The following is a 14,395-nucleotide window of genomic DNA, read 5'->3' on the forward strand; positions in this document are numbered from 1 at the left end:
GGATGCGGGGAAGCCGCGTCCCTGTCCACCCTTCGCCACCCGGCCCCGGAGAGCCGGACCCAGGACGTGAGCGTCCGGAGCATCCCGGTGAGTGCTGTACGGGGTTCGGGCTCGGGGCTCGGAGCCTCGGTCCGGCCAGAAGTTCGGGCCCTCGGGGCTCCCACCCTAGGTCTCTCCTCCCGGCAGTCTTCCCTTCCTGGGGCTTCCCTCGGGGCGGGGTCTCCCCTTCTCTCCTCTCCGGGGGTCCCTCGGACGAGGGCCTTTCTGCTCCCAGCGCCCGGCTCTCATCTCGCCCCCTGCGCGTGTGGCCTGCGGGGTAAGAGGAGGATTGTCAGCTTTCCTCGCCGCCTCCCGGGGAGACAGCCCCGGCCGTGCACCCGGGATTGCGTTCCGGGGGTGTGATGGGGCCGTGGCGCGAAGTGCAGTCTGGACGGGTAAAGCTGGGGAAGCCGCCCGAGTGGGCAGGTCACAGCTGGTGGGTTTACAGACCTCAGCCGCTGCACCCTAACTTAGGTGTGAGTTCCCGTTGCTGTAGCCGGGCTAACAACACGGTCACACCGACGACCTAGCAGTGGTTCTCAACCTTCTGGCCCTTTAAATACAGTTCGTCATGTTGTGACCCCCAAGCATAAAATTATTTTCGTTGCTACTTCATAACTGTAATGTTGCTACTGTTATGAATCGTAATGCATATCTGATATGCAGGATGGTCTTAGGCGACCCCGGTGAAAGGGTCGTTCGACCGCCAAAGGGGTCGCGACCCACAGGTTGAGAACCTCTGCGCCTTCTGCCCACTGGCTGTTCTGGGCCATCACCCAGGAAAGACGGGGGACCCGCCGGGGGGACCCAGCGATGGCTGGAACCCAGCGGCCAGCTCGTCTTCACGCGCTGGGAAGCGGAAGGTGCCAGTGTGGGTCCCCGAAGCCTCCCCAGGACTCCTCAGCTCCCTTCCTCTCCCCCCAGGATTCCTCAGCTCCCTTCCTCTCCCCAGGACTCCTCAGCTCCCTTCCCATCCCCAGGATTCCTCAGCTCCCTTCCTCTCCCCCAGGACTCCTCAGCTCCCTTCCCATCCCCAGGACTCCTCAGCTCCCTTCCTCTCCCCCAGGACTCCTCAGCTCCCTTCCTCTCCCCCAGGACTCCTCAGCTCCCTTCCCATCCCCAGGACTCCTCAGCTCCCTTCCTACTCCCCAAGTCCCGCTTCCTGGCTTGAAGGAAGAGCAAAGGCAGGTCGCTGGCCTCCAGCCTCCTTCTAGGCCCTGAGGCTCAGTTCTTTTTGGGTCTCACCTGATATCACCTGAGTCAATGTAATGGCCATTCTCAACACCCCTTTGGGACACACGCTCTAAGGTAGCCCAGCCTTTTCATATTTATCCATTTTTTTTCTGGTTATTCTTTGGGTCAGAGCATCTTACAGGTTCCAGATTTCTCTTGCAATATTAATTTTTTTAAAGTAGTGTTTCAGTGATTGGAGCACTCGATGGAATATTTCGTTTTTGTAGAGTTTAATTAACAATTCAATACCTTGAAGGTTTTTAATGTTCGTAAGAATTTTCTTTCTCCCTTTCTTAACTAATTTTCCAATTCTTTTATTAATTGGATGTGAATAACTATAGATTCTATTTTCAGGATAGTAAGTGCTTTATTTTTTACTTTACATCGTTCGATTTGTTACATTTTAAAATAAGCTTTTTAAGTTAAATCCTCCACAAATTAGATTGCAGTAGATTGTGTTGGGGAGTTTCCTCATTAGATCTTTCCACGAGCTCCTCCTTTGTTACCTGTTCAGTTACTGTTTTTTGCTGAACCTGGAAGTGTTAGTGGTATCATGAAGAAATTCTGATTTTAAAGCATCTATAATAATCTATAATAATAAAAGCGTAATACACTAATTAGACTGGACAGCCAAGCAACCTTCCAGACAACCACACTATGACACCCACTGGCGCCAGGCCAGCCACAGCGGGTGCGATGCGATTGGTCGGGGGCCAAGCCATTGCCCCATTATGGCCCTGCAGAGGGAGGCCCAGGCCACTGACCGGTGGGCTGTGGCAGGTGGGCGGGGCCTCCCTCTGCAGGGGTGATCAATCGAGGGGCTCCTGGACTGTGAGAGGAGGGCACAGGGGCTGAAAGACCTCACCCCCCCCACCCCACCCCCCGCGCATGAATTTCGTGCACCAGGCCTCTAGTTAAATATAAATATTCTTCATATTTTAGTTTTTCAGAGGAAGCTAAATAACTGGTACAAGACCCTCTGTTTCTGCCACACCCACACTGCTTGCTCCAGAATTTCCTGCACATAGCCCAAGCACCAGGTCAGTACCCCCCACCCCTGGGGCCAGGTTTAGCTGGGTGGGTGGGGCTAGCATCCCTGCTTGAGCTGTCCTGTGAACTGTGGGGAGCAGGTGGCCTGTGCCAGGCAGACAGTGCTGCTGCACTAGTGCAGTGAATAAACTAGACTCTTTTTCAGCAGTTGATCTGGTAAATCTGAGTGTTCTGGAACAGCGGTCGCCAACTGGTGGTCCATGAGGTATGAAAGGTTGGTGACCACTGGTCTGGAAGGTCCAGAGGAAGAGAAGCAAAGGAGGGCTGGGCAGCAGAGCTGCGAGGTTTTCAAATTTTAGCCCATTATAAAAAATGGAAAAAAGACTAGCTGCTTCTGTTCCCCTCCGTCGGCCTCCCCTGTGCCTAAAGGGACTCCATAGCCCTAGGGCTCTGGGCTCTGGGGGTCCCAGCAGCAGATGTCTGAGAAGAACGTTTCCTCACATACTCTAGTCATGATGGGGCTCACTGTTAGAGGTGTATGGGAGAAATCTTTAACTTCAGTGACTTTGTTCTGAAAAAGCCTAATCTGAGGCTACATTATTTATGCTTTGCTTTTCAGCTATTTATCCAGTAAACGATATGTGACATTTCTGAATTGCTAAAAATTTTCTATAGAATAAGAGTAATGTGATTTTAATGTAAAATGACAGTGAATTTAAAGTATCAGAAGTTCTTTTGAGTAGGCTTAATGGTAATCCCATTAGCCCTTTTATTCTAAATCATTCAAGACATTTATTACAAATATTCTTCTTCTTAATCAAATAACCTTATCAGCTTTAAAGTTTTGAGATTCCTGTTCTGCATTTACAAAAACAAGCAAAACTCATTCGAAATTTGATAAGTTGGGGAAATGTGTGTGTGTGTGTGCGCGTGTGTATTTATTTATTTTAATCCTAACCTGAGGACATGCTTAGATAAAGGAAGAGAGAGAGAGAAACATTAATCAGTTGCCTTCCGTACTCTTCCTGACCAGGGATCAAACCCACAATCCAAGCATGTGCCCTGACCAGGAATTGAACCGGCAACTCTTCAGTGCACGGGAGGATGCTCAACCAAACTGAGCCACTCAGGCCGGGTGGGGAGATATATTTTAATTAATGTTGGAATAGAAACTTTTTCAAATAGAAACTTTGGGGGAGGGTTGTGCTCAAAGTATTGAATTTGCTATTGCTCTAAGTGAAAAGTAACCTAGGGTTTTACTGTAGCTGAGTATCCTGAAAATGATGACTCTGGCTCTGTTTTAGGGCATTTTCTAGTTTTTTAAAGATATGAAAAAATGTCATGGGCTTGGTTTCTTGCTCTGCAATGTAAATGGTGGTCATTACACGTAATAAAGATTTAGTGGGGAAAAGTAAACATTTATGTAGAAATTTTAAAACTCTATTTTGAGGTGATTGTAGATTCTCATGCAGTTGTAAGACATAATGCAGAGAAATCCTGTCGACCCTTTGCCCAGTTTTCCCAATGGTAGCTCCTTACAAAACTAGCATAAGCAGGAAATTGCATTGATATAATCCACCCCCTTATTCAGATTGCACCAGTATTACATGCATGTGTGTGTGTGTCAGGGTCTGTACAGTTGTATCACACTCGTAGATTTGTGTGGCCACACCACTGTCAAGACACAGAACATTTCTGTCCCACAGGTCCCTCCTGCTACTTATTATAGTCACTACCACCTCCTCACCCGTCCCTGACAACCACAATCTGTCCTCCAGCTCTACAGGTTGTCATTCAAGAACGCTGTGTAAATGGAATCGTGCAGTGCGCGTGACAGGCTTCAGATCTGTTCTAGGTTGTATGTATCAGTAGTTCAAGATACAGAAACTTGAAGAATTTGTTATAAAAAACACAACAAATCCCAAAAGTGTCTTTTTAGTAATGAAATATAACAATAACAAAATGACCCTGAAGCTAAAAATGTTTACTATTCACTCAGGAAAAAACATGTTACAATTTACTAGTCCATAGGATTTGGTAGCCAAGTTTGAAGGAAAAATGAGTTTATGAAAAAGGAGTGATTCATATTTTAAGGGTCTATAAAAAATTTCAGTTTCATGTTGATGATTTAAGCTTGTTTCAGTGGAAATATTAGTTTGACTACAAATAAATTCTCAAACATTTCTCATAAAAATTAATAACTCCCTTGGGTATTATGATTTAGAAGAATAGCTATTTAATTTCAGGGACTTGTTTAAGGAAGGAACCAGGAATTAAAGAAGGGGTGTTATTCACACACAAACTATGCAGCAGGTTATTTTTCTGAAGTTTAAAATCCATAAAAATCGCTTTGGTGGGGAAATGGAGGGCATTAATGAAGCATCTGAAATTTCTGTTTTGGTTCTGAAATATACTAAAAGTGTATACTTCTGAAGTAACGATTCAATTCTTGCTCTCCCTTTGTACAATAGAAGCTTAGCAATTAAATGAGTCATTAAACTAACAGATCAACTATATTGCTAGGTATTACTGTGATTGGTTAATCGTTTATTTACTTTTAAGGTGGGAACATTTACTTAAAGTTGTATTAGAACTGTAACAAACAGCAAGTTCTCATTTATCCTGTCTTATTAAGAAGTGAACTGTTTTAGGTAAGTGAATTCTTGTAACATTAGGAGCTGAAGTATCTAAAAATGTATTGAAATTGAATAGTCTCCTGACTTGTTTAACCAGAATATAGTCTCTTTTTTTGGTGACTTTTCATGATCATTCTGAACCTTGGTGGCTCTCCTAGCCTCAAGTAGTGGTATTTTTAGGATCTGCTGAAGTGCACAGAATAGTTCGGCCCTCACCAGGTCACCTGGGCTGCTAGTCTTTGCTGAGTTCTTGTGTTTCTTTTTCCTAAGCTCTGTTTGGTCTGCACTCTCTGTTGGCTCTCATTTCTGGGTTTGGTCAGAATTCTAGCTGTAGAAATACCACACTTTTATATTTGCTGCATTTAATCTGCTTTGCCTGGGAAACCACATTAAACTGATTAGAATTAGGATTATCAGTGAAATTAAAGTATCACTAAATATTTTAGTAAGCAGAGCCTCAGGTAGGGGAAATACTGGTTTATTTTACAGTTGAGTAAGAATTCTTGACATGATAATGCATTGGATGCTACTATTAAGAATGATTAGATGGTGTATGTGAATGTTTTATTTCCTGTGTAAAATTGTGTTTTGTTTTCTTTTTTGGCCTGTGCTCTTGTACCCAGTGAGCTCCTAGTTGCCAGGTTAAGTGGATATTTTTTAGGGTGTACCTTACTGGCCTCTCTTGCATTTGTTACTTCGTCCTTCTTTAGTCTATCCTACTACCTCTGAGGTCATTTTTTCTTAGTGACGTTGCTGCCACAGCTGCCCCTGCTCCTTGATAAAGCTTTCCTGCCCTCTAATCTGGACACCACAGCTGCAGCTCCCTCTGCGGCCTGTACTGAAGCCTTCAACTTGTGTGTCCAGGGTCCTCTCTGTGCTTCAGTTGCCAGATAAGATCATACACATTGATGGAGGCCTTCCTAATTTGGATGATTGAAAATGTTTAAATGTTTTATAAAGCCCTAGAGACCCAGATGTGATTATATTTGGAGATTTTATTGTCTATCCTTGCTATCTCATTAGCACTTAATCGACTGACTTTGGAAATCTATTAAAATTCCAACTGATTTTGGAAAGCAAACGATATGGCAAAGCAAGCTAATAGTACCTCAAAACATATCATGTCTGGAATGATCTGGAGCATGCTTCCCCAAGTGGTTCACTGATTTGTAAAGTGTCTGGTCTTTGATACATGAGCCTCTTACATAGAAGTGGTTTTGTCTTTTGCACTTGGTAGACTTAGTAGATATATGAGGCTGAGTTTTTTTCTTTAAAAATATTTCCTTTAAATTCAGACATAACCGTTAGTCTCGGTTCTTACCAGGCACATACTTTAACATTCAGTATTTGAACTTAACCTCAGTGCAATAAATAGTGCAGATGTTAATATTAATATAGAAAAAAATAACTTTTTTCAGAACAGTGATAGTTTTCTGGATGTAATTATGTAATACTTTAACTCTGATTTCAGTAGTGATGAATCATCATTCAAGTATATGTGGTAATAAACTTTTTTATTTTTTTCAGCTGAAAATGTGTATCTAAAATGCAAGCTCAGCTTAGCAGAAATCTGTGGACTGCCTTGCCCTGTCCTCTAAAACTGGATCATGAAGGTATTGGAAAAAAATTACTTCTGGATGTTGCTCCCATTGCTTCATTTGATAGCAAATGCTGCGGAACATGAAGAGGTAGCGAAACACGCCATCAAGTTACACCGAGGCAAAGGGGCAGCCATCATGCAGAGGAAGCAGTGGGTCCTGGATAGCTGCAGGAAGCTCTCCGGGCTTCTCCGCCAGAAGACCGTGGTTCTTAACAAGCTGAAAAGCGCAATCAGAGCAGTGGAAAAAGACGCGGGCCTGTCGGATGAGGAGAAGCTGTTCCAGGTGCACACGTTTGAAATTTTTCAAAAAGAGCTGAATGAAAGTGAAAATTCCGTCTTCCAGGCTATCTATGGGCTCCAGAGAGCCCTGCAGGGAGATTACAAAGACGTGGTGAACATGAAAGAGAGCAGCCGGCAGCGCCTGGAGGCCTTGAGAGAGGCTGCCATAAAGGTTAGCCATCTCACTCATTTACAGAAAGAGCCATTCACACTCTGAGCTGGGAAGTAGAGGGAAAGGGGAAATGCAGAGGGGCTGATGCTTCAGCAGGGGTGGTCTGCCAGGGGCCCCTGTTCATAATGATCACGCCCAGGGAAAATCCCTTGTGTAGGAGAATCTTTTCCTTTTGCATAATATCTTAGCATAGTTACATTTTACCACTTCTGGAAGGAGTCATTCTCTCATGCTTTTCTGTATTGTGAAATACTTGGGTCATTGAAATACTTACTGAAGTTATCCCATAACCAGTGGTCCGCAAACTGCGGCTCGCGAGCCACATGCGGCTCTTTGGCCCCTTGAGTGTGGCTCTTCCACAAAATACCGACTTCTGCGCATGGGCCACGAAGTTTCAATCGCACTGTACGTGCACGCCCGCACGTGGTATTTTGTGGAAGAGCCACAACAAAATACCGACTTCTGCGCATGGGCCACGAAGTTTCAATCGCACTGTACGTGCACGCCCGCACGTGGTATTTTGTGGAAGTGCCGCACTCCGGGAGCCAAAGAGCCGCATGTGGCTTGCGAGCCGCAGTTTGCCGACCACTGCCATAAACTGATGTGGAAATAAATATATTTGTAACTGCAGTCAACATTTTGAGTTTCTAACAAGAATTCCTTTCTGTGTGAAGGTTGACTTTCTTCAAGGATTTTGATGAAGTATACTTTTAAAACGAGAAGAAACTATTACTGTGTCAGATGTGATATTTATTACGTAATTTCTTATAGCCATCATTTAAGCCATGTATTAGGTGCCAGGCACTTAAATATATAAAATATAATTTCATCTTCATAGAAAGGCTATGGTATTATTACATAGCTTAAAAAGTAGAGAAGATACAGATTTATTAAACTTTCTTTACCAAAGTATGGCATTTTGGGTAGAAATACAGTCATACGCCACATAACAGTGTGCTCTTCAATGATGGACTGAATATAGGATGGCGGTCCTTGACTTTCCCTAATTGACGGGAGCTAGAATAATACACTAATGAGCAGGAATATTGGATAGAGTGTGTTGGTGTGGTTGGACCAGGTACCTGAATCGAAGAGATACACTGGTTTATTTTTTAATAAACCCCATTCTTTATTTCTTACAAATGAATAGGAAGAGACAGAATATGTGGAACTTCTGGCAGCAGAAAAACATCAAGTTGAAGCCCTTAAAAATATGCAACATCAAAACAAAAGTTTATCCATGCTTGATGAAATTCTTGAAGATGTAAGAAAGGCAGCTGACCGTTTAGAGGAGGAAATAGAAGAACACGCTTTTGATGACAATAAATCAGTAAGTAGCATTCCAGAACCACTGCCTCTTCACCTGCTGAGACCAAGCTGCTTACTGAAAGGATGTGTTGTTGAAATGGTTTGCATGTATATGTTTAGTGTAGATCGAAAACAAAGAAAGCTAAAACATAAAAACAATTTGGCTTGGTGCTGCAGAAGTATATCAGTTATCCTTTATTTGCTCATGTTTTGTCAGTCCCCCCTCAGTGGCTCACCTTTGTTTCCCAGTCGTGCCCTCAGGAGGATTGGGACTGGTTTCAAGAAGGCTTGCTCTGGACAGTTGGGTTTCAATGCTGACTGGCCAGAGGAGCAATAAACTCTTTATAGGAAATGATCTGCATATCAGAAGCAAGACTTTAGACTGCTCACTGTTACATGTTCAGGATTCTTTGGGGGAATAAATGAGATTAGTGTTGAAAATGGTGAGTCTTGGCATGGACTCAGAAATGGGTTAGGTAATGAAAAGGAAAACAAACAAAAAACCACAAAAACCCAACAAATTAGAACAAGCTCAGAGGAAAAAGGTGGGAGAATGAAAATTGAGTGAAAGGAATGGGGTGTTTTTAAAACTTTCTAATTATGGGATGGAGGAGAACTCATAAGCATTTTAAGGGCTATGAATTTGTGAAAGAATATGCCCTTGAAAGTAAAACACTCGTTCCCTTTAATCACTGCTCCCTGAACACTCTGACCTCCGAGGGCCGTGGTCGGCAAACCGCGGCTCGCGAGCCACATGCGGCTCTTTGGCCCCTTGAGTGTGGCTCTACCACAAAATACCACGTGCGGACGTGCACGTACAGTGCGATTGAAACTTCGTGGCCCATGTGCAGAAGTCGGTATTTTGTGGAAGAGCCGGTATTTTGTGGAAGAGCCACACTCAAGGGGCCAAAGAGCCGCGTGGGGCTCGCGAGCCGAGGTTTGCCGAGCCGCAGTTTGCCAACCACTGTCCTAGGGCATCAGGATTCCCCTCGCTCCCCCACACCACCACCACCAAACAGTTCTCAAGTTCTGACTCTACCTGGGGGCTTAGCACGCCCCACAGATAAGGGCTCCGTCCAAGACTGTCCCCTCAATGTCAGGCACCAATCCCAAGTCCCAGGTTGTCACCTTGGAGCATCCCACAACCCTCCTCCACGAGTTCCATAATTTGCTAAAGCAGCTCACAGAACTCAGGAAAGCAGTTTACTTACTAGATTGCCAGTTAAAGGATACAGCTCAGGAAGAGGCAGATGGAAGAGGTGCATGGGGCACGGTGTGAGGAAAGAGTATAGTGCTCCCATGCCCTCTGAACCCCGGTCTTGAAGGATATTCAAGGAAGCTTCATTATGTAGGTTTGTGATTAGTTCAGTCTCCAGCCCCTCTCCCCTCTTGGAGGTCTGGGTAGGGCTGAAAGGTCAACCCTCTCTCATATGCTTAGTTCCTCTGATGACCAGCCCAGTCCTGTGGTTATTTAAGGGCTTTTCAAATAGCACCTCACAAGTATAAACTCAGGTAAGGTTGCTAGGGCTTGTGCTTAATAATAAGATACTTCTTTCATCTCGCTCGGGAGCTATTTCAGGAACCAAGGACAAAAGACGGAATATAACAAGAGATGTTCCCATCGCTCATTATCACTTAGAGAATTACATGGGTTTGGGGAGCTATAAGCCAGGAAAGGGGATGAAGACCTATGGGGCAGGCAAAAGTGGGTCTACAGTTCATATGGCAAAAGTCATGCAGGCTATGATTATGATAATACAAGAATAAACTGTTTCATGTACTCACAACTGTAAACCTACTTTTGCCTACCCCTGTATTTTTACACATCACAATGTCACCCGCAGAATTAGGTAAAGTAGGTATTTAGAACTAACAGAAATCTTAAACACTTCCATCCTTAAAATCACTTTCGTAATTGAAAATTTTCAAATGAATGCTAATGAACATTTATTGATCTTTCTTCACACTTGACAAAATACTAAAAACATAACTATTATTCTTCTGCGTAGAATTTATTCTCTAGATATTGAACTTGAAAACATTTTATTGGTTTTCATTTCATAATATTGGTTATTCTTACAGGTCAAAGGGGTCAATTTTGAGGCAGTTCTGAGGGTGGAGGAAGAAGAGGCCAACTCCAAGCAAAATCTCACTAAGCGGGAAGTGGAGGATGACTTGGGTCTTAGCATGCTGATTGACTCCCAGAACAACCAGTATATTTTGACCAAGCCCAGAGATTCTACAATCCCACGTGCAGATCACCACTTCATAAAGGTAGCCTGTCTGTCTGCTTGCTCTCCTCTCAAAATCATGTGCTGGGCTTAATTTCCACAACTCCCCTCCCAGCTCCTGGTATACATGGCAAATAAGATCGAGCTCTATATTTTGAGCATTATATTAGGGTATGCAGCCTTCTTCCTAGTAGAGAGAGTCTACTAGAATTCCCTACGTTTTCTGTGATTTAAAACATTTACTTTTAATTTTTTATTTTCCCCCAAAAGAATATTAGTAAAGCATTTTAGTGTTTAAAATGAAAATTAATTTTGCTTTGGAGAGTTTGGAAGACTTTTTGAGTTATATAATGGGATTAAATCTTCAGCTATCTAAAAACGATATTCACTAAAATAGAACCTTCTTATGAAGCAGAGAAGTTTTGGCTAAGGTATCACATATGGCTTTCTTTAGACCGGGAGCAGGGGTTGCAGTGTGAGAACTGTCTCCTCCACCGGTGACTGGCATTCTAGACTGAGTTAGGTGCAGACCTCTGAACTCTAAGGAAACCATTCTAGAATACAGAATTATGTACAGGCTTGAAGTTGATGGTGTTATGGTTCAGGATCACTGTTTGGATTTGGACAGAAATGGGGAGTAGATATGAGTGACATGGTTCAGCCTGCTCAGGGAAGGCTGGCAGAGTCTAGATAAACTGTCAGGTCTCTAGCAGAGCTCCCTGGCACAGGAAAAGAAACCCAGGCAAATAACCTACTCTTAGAGATGGTGTCAACACAGACAGGCTGAGAGGAAGATCTGTCTACTGTGAGGGGCAGACCCCTGTATTAATAGACTTGAATCATTAGGTAAAACTCAGCAGATGGTTGTGGCTGGAATAGCAACTGGGAAGGGCTGAGTCTGCAAAATGAACACATTAGTGCCTCTGAATGAGTGCGGTCTCCACTATAAGTTACTCTTGTTCTTACCTTTGTAGATAATACATAATTTCTGGGGAAATATTTTGAGACTATATGACTATTCTGCTCCTTGTCAAACTTTCACCAGTAGTTGTAGCACCCACTGATGATTCTTGCCTAAATCAATTACGACTATGATGGTTATACTGACTTTATGTGGTGGGAAAACCAATGGAGAAGGTAAGTAGTTAAACTAGGACACCAGCTCTGAAGATTTCCCAGACTGGAAGACTAAATAGAGTGCTAGTGCTTAGAATTCTTAGAATACTATTACAGGATTTAAGCAAAACAGACAAATTTTGCTATAATGGCTAGACCATTAGGAGCTAACCTCATCTACTCCCAGAATACATTCTGCATGTTTTCAACTTCTCTATAGTACACTGTAGTAGTAAAAATTCCCTCCCTTAGTTTCATCATCTGTCCTTTATTCTCATTCAGTGAAATCATGATACTATCCCAGCCTGCTTTCTCCATTAACCAGCCTTTCTTGACAATTATTATCTTAAGTTTTTGTATTTCTTGTTTATTCTTGCATTAGGACATTGTTACCATAGGAATGTTGTCTTTACCTTGTGGCTGGCTATGCACAACAATAGGATTGCCTACAATGTTTGGTTATATTATTTGTGGTGTACTTCTGGGACCTTCAGGACTAAATAGTATTAAGGTAAGAACACAGTTTAACCATTGCAGTATCTGTTTAACAGTACAAAAAAAAATCCATGAAAACATTCATAAAAAGTTTTGAACTTGAATTAATGAAGATAACAATTTCTTATAAATCATATTAAAGAAGATGCCCTTTAAAGTTTCATAAGAAAGCTCTAAACCATAAGAAAGTAATTTGGTTTGTTAATGAATGGGTGACTTGACTAGAGAAAATAACCCTGATCATTTCTTTAAATTATATTACTCTTAAATATTTTATTTCCAGTAGTTGATGGACTAGATTATTCAGAGACTGAAAGCAACTAAAAATGCTAGATCAAATGTATTTTTTAAAATTCTTAGTACATTGAAAACTGATAAAGTAGTAAGGAATAATTAATCATAAATGTAGGGTATTGTGAGAACCCCGAGAGACAATGAGGCACTGAGGCTGCTTTTGCTAGAGGCTGTTTGCTGAACAAATTGAAGTGATCGTCATCTTACATTGACAGCATTTTTTTACAGAAAGGAGGTTCTCAGCATTTTGGGGTTTCAAAATTTCTCACTTAAATACTCACAATTTGGACAAAATGGAAAGAGTGCGCCAAGAATAGGTGCCATGAGCCCACACAGAAGGAACAATATAGGACGGTGGAAAATAGGCAACAGAATTTGCAAACCTCACTGACGCTTCCCAGTTGGACAGAATAGGAGTAGGCGAATGGGGGAGCGTTGTGGAATGCTCCACTTGCAGCCTCATTTCCTTCTGCTGATTCAGACATCTGTATCAGGTCAAAGGACCTCTGTGATTTCCTCAGACCGGAAAACAGCAGAAGAGGGCGCAAAGAAATCATCACACCAAACTAATTATTTTTATTTATTTACTTATTTTAATATATTTTTATTGATTTCAGAGAGGAAGGGAGAGGGAGAGAGAGAGAGAAACATCAATGAGAGAGAATCACTGATCAGCTGCCTTCTGCACACCCCCTCCTGGGATTGAGCCCGCAACCCGAGCATGTGTCCCTGACGGGAATTGAACCTGGGACCCTTCAGTCTGCAGGCCGACACTCTATCCACTAAGCCAAACCAGCTAAAGCAGCGGTCGTCAACCTTTCAGACCTCACAGACCACCGGTGGTCCACGGACCACCGATTGGCGACCGCTGAGCTAGAGCACATCAAACTAATCTTAACAGTGGGTAAGATTAGCCCGATGAGGAGAAGTTGTGCTCAACGGCTCCAAGCTAAAAGCCTGGAACCTTAGTGAGTGGTAGAATAGCTAACCAATGTGTGAGTGCCCTCATGGACTGGGCTCAGCTTGGCAGGGTGGCCTCTGGGAAGAATGGTTTTAATTTAACTTTTTGAATAGGTAATGTTCACATGATTGAAAACAATAAAAAGCTGTAAGTGAAAAATCTCTTCCTGTTCATGTCACATCCCTCCCTTTCCAGAGGATTTGCAAGCAATAACAAACACAGCTGTTTTCTCCTTTTTCCCCCCTTAACAGCAAAGATAGCTCATAAGCAAAGAATTAAGCCTAAATAGCTAAATAGATACAACTGGATACTATAATTCTTAATAAATCAGCTATACCATGGAAAAATAATGTAATTACAGTAGTCCAAGATAAAAATGCAAGAACACACTAGTCAAAAATGGGAGGTGGGTAAGAGGAAGTATAGTTGTACTAAAATATGTATCTTTTCCTAGGAGGAAGTTGATAGGCTTTCATTTATTAAGTTGAGAAGTGTAGGTTTAAGTATGTTACTTTGAAGTCATAGGTTACAGCCTGATTTTTAAAAGGGATGAAAAATAAAATTAAAAATAGCAATCAGGAAGCATAAAAATCAGAAGACATGAAAGAAGTTAGAAAAGGATGTTATAACAATAAATGTAAATAGAATAAACTATCCTATTAAAAGATACCTATTAAAAGGTTTGCAGATAATATGGAGGAGAGTACAATAAAGATTAAGTCAAAACAAAGTGCTAGCGAGGATGTGGAGAAAAAGAAACCCTCGTGCACTGCTGGTGGGAATGCAGACTGGTGCAGCCACTGTGGAGAACAGTATGAAGTTTCCTCAAAAAACTAAAAATGGAACTCCCATTTGACCCAGTGATCTCACTTCTAGGAATATGTCCCAAGAAAACAGAAACACCAATCAGAAAGGACATATGCACCCCTATGTTCATAGCAGCACAATTCACCATAGCTAAGATTTGGAAACAGCCTAAGTGCCCATCAGCAGATGAGTAGATTAAAAACTGTGGTACATCTACACAATGGAATACTACGC

At 42.6% G+C, this 14,395-nt stretch overlaps 1 protein-coding gene across 5 annotated transcripts in view; it reads left to right on the forward strand.

The window, feature by feature from the left end:
- Positions 1 to 6: 6 nt before the first annotated feature.
- TMCO3 (transmembrane and coiled-coil domains 3) overlaps positions 7 to 14,395 on the forward strand; it is a 44,054-nt gene continuing 29,665 nt past the window's right edge. For 3 of the 5 annotated variants that reach the window (XM_014548918.1, XM_014548921.1, XM_005877679.2), the window contains exons 1-6: positions 7 to 87; positions 2,215 to 2,312; positions 6,426 to 6,949; positions 8,100 to 8,279; positions 10,340 to 10,531; positions 11,987 to 12,115. In XM_014548918.1, the coding sequence (XP_014404404.1) occupies positions 6,506 to 6,949; positions 8,100 to 8,279; positions 10,340 to 10,531; positions 11,987 to 12,115 (945 nt within the window). In that variant the 5' untranslated portion in view covers positions 7 to 87; positions 2,215 to 2,312; positions 6,426 to 6,505. Of the gene's footprint in view, positions 88 to 2,214; positions 2,313 to 4,852; positions 4,914 to 6,425; positions 6,950 to 8,099; positions 8,280 to 10,339; positions 10,532 to 11,986; positions 12,116 to 14,395 lie in introns of those variants that run through there. The other 2 variants (XM_014548919.1, XM_014548920.1) reach the window with 2 other exon arrangements.

This window comes from Myotis brandtii, unplaced genomic scaffold (genome assembly GCF_000412655.1).
Source record: "Myotis brandtii unplaced genomic scaffold, ASM41265v1 scaffold528, whole genome shotgun sequence".
In the NCBI taxonomy this organism is placed as follows: domain Eukaryota; kingdom Metazoa; phylum Chordata; class Mammalia; order Chiroptera; family Vespertilionidae; genus Myotis; species Myotis brandtii.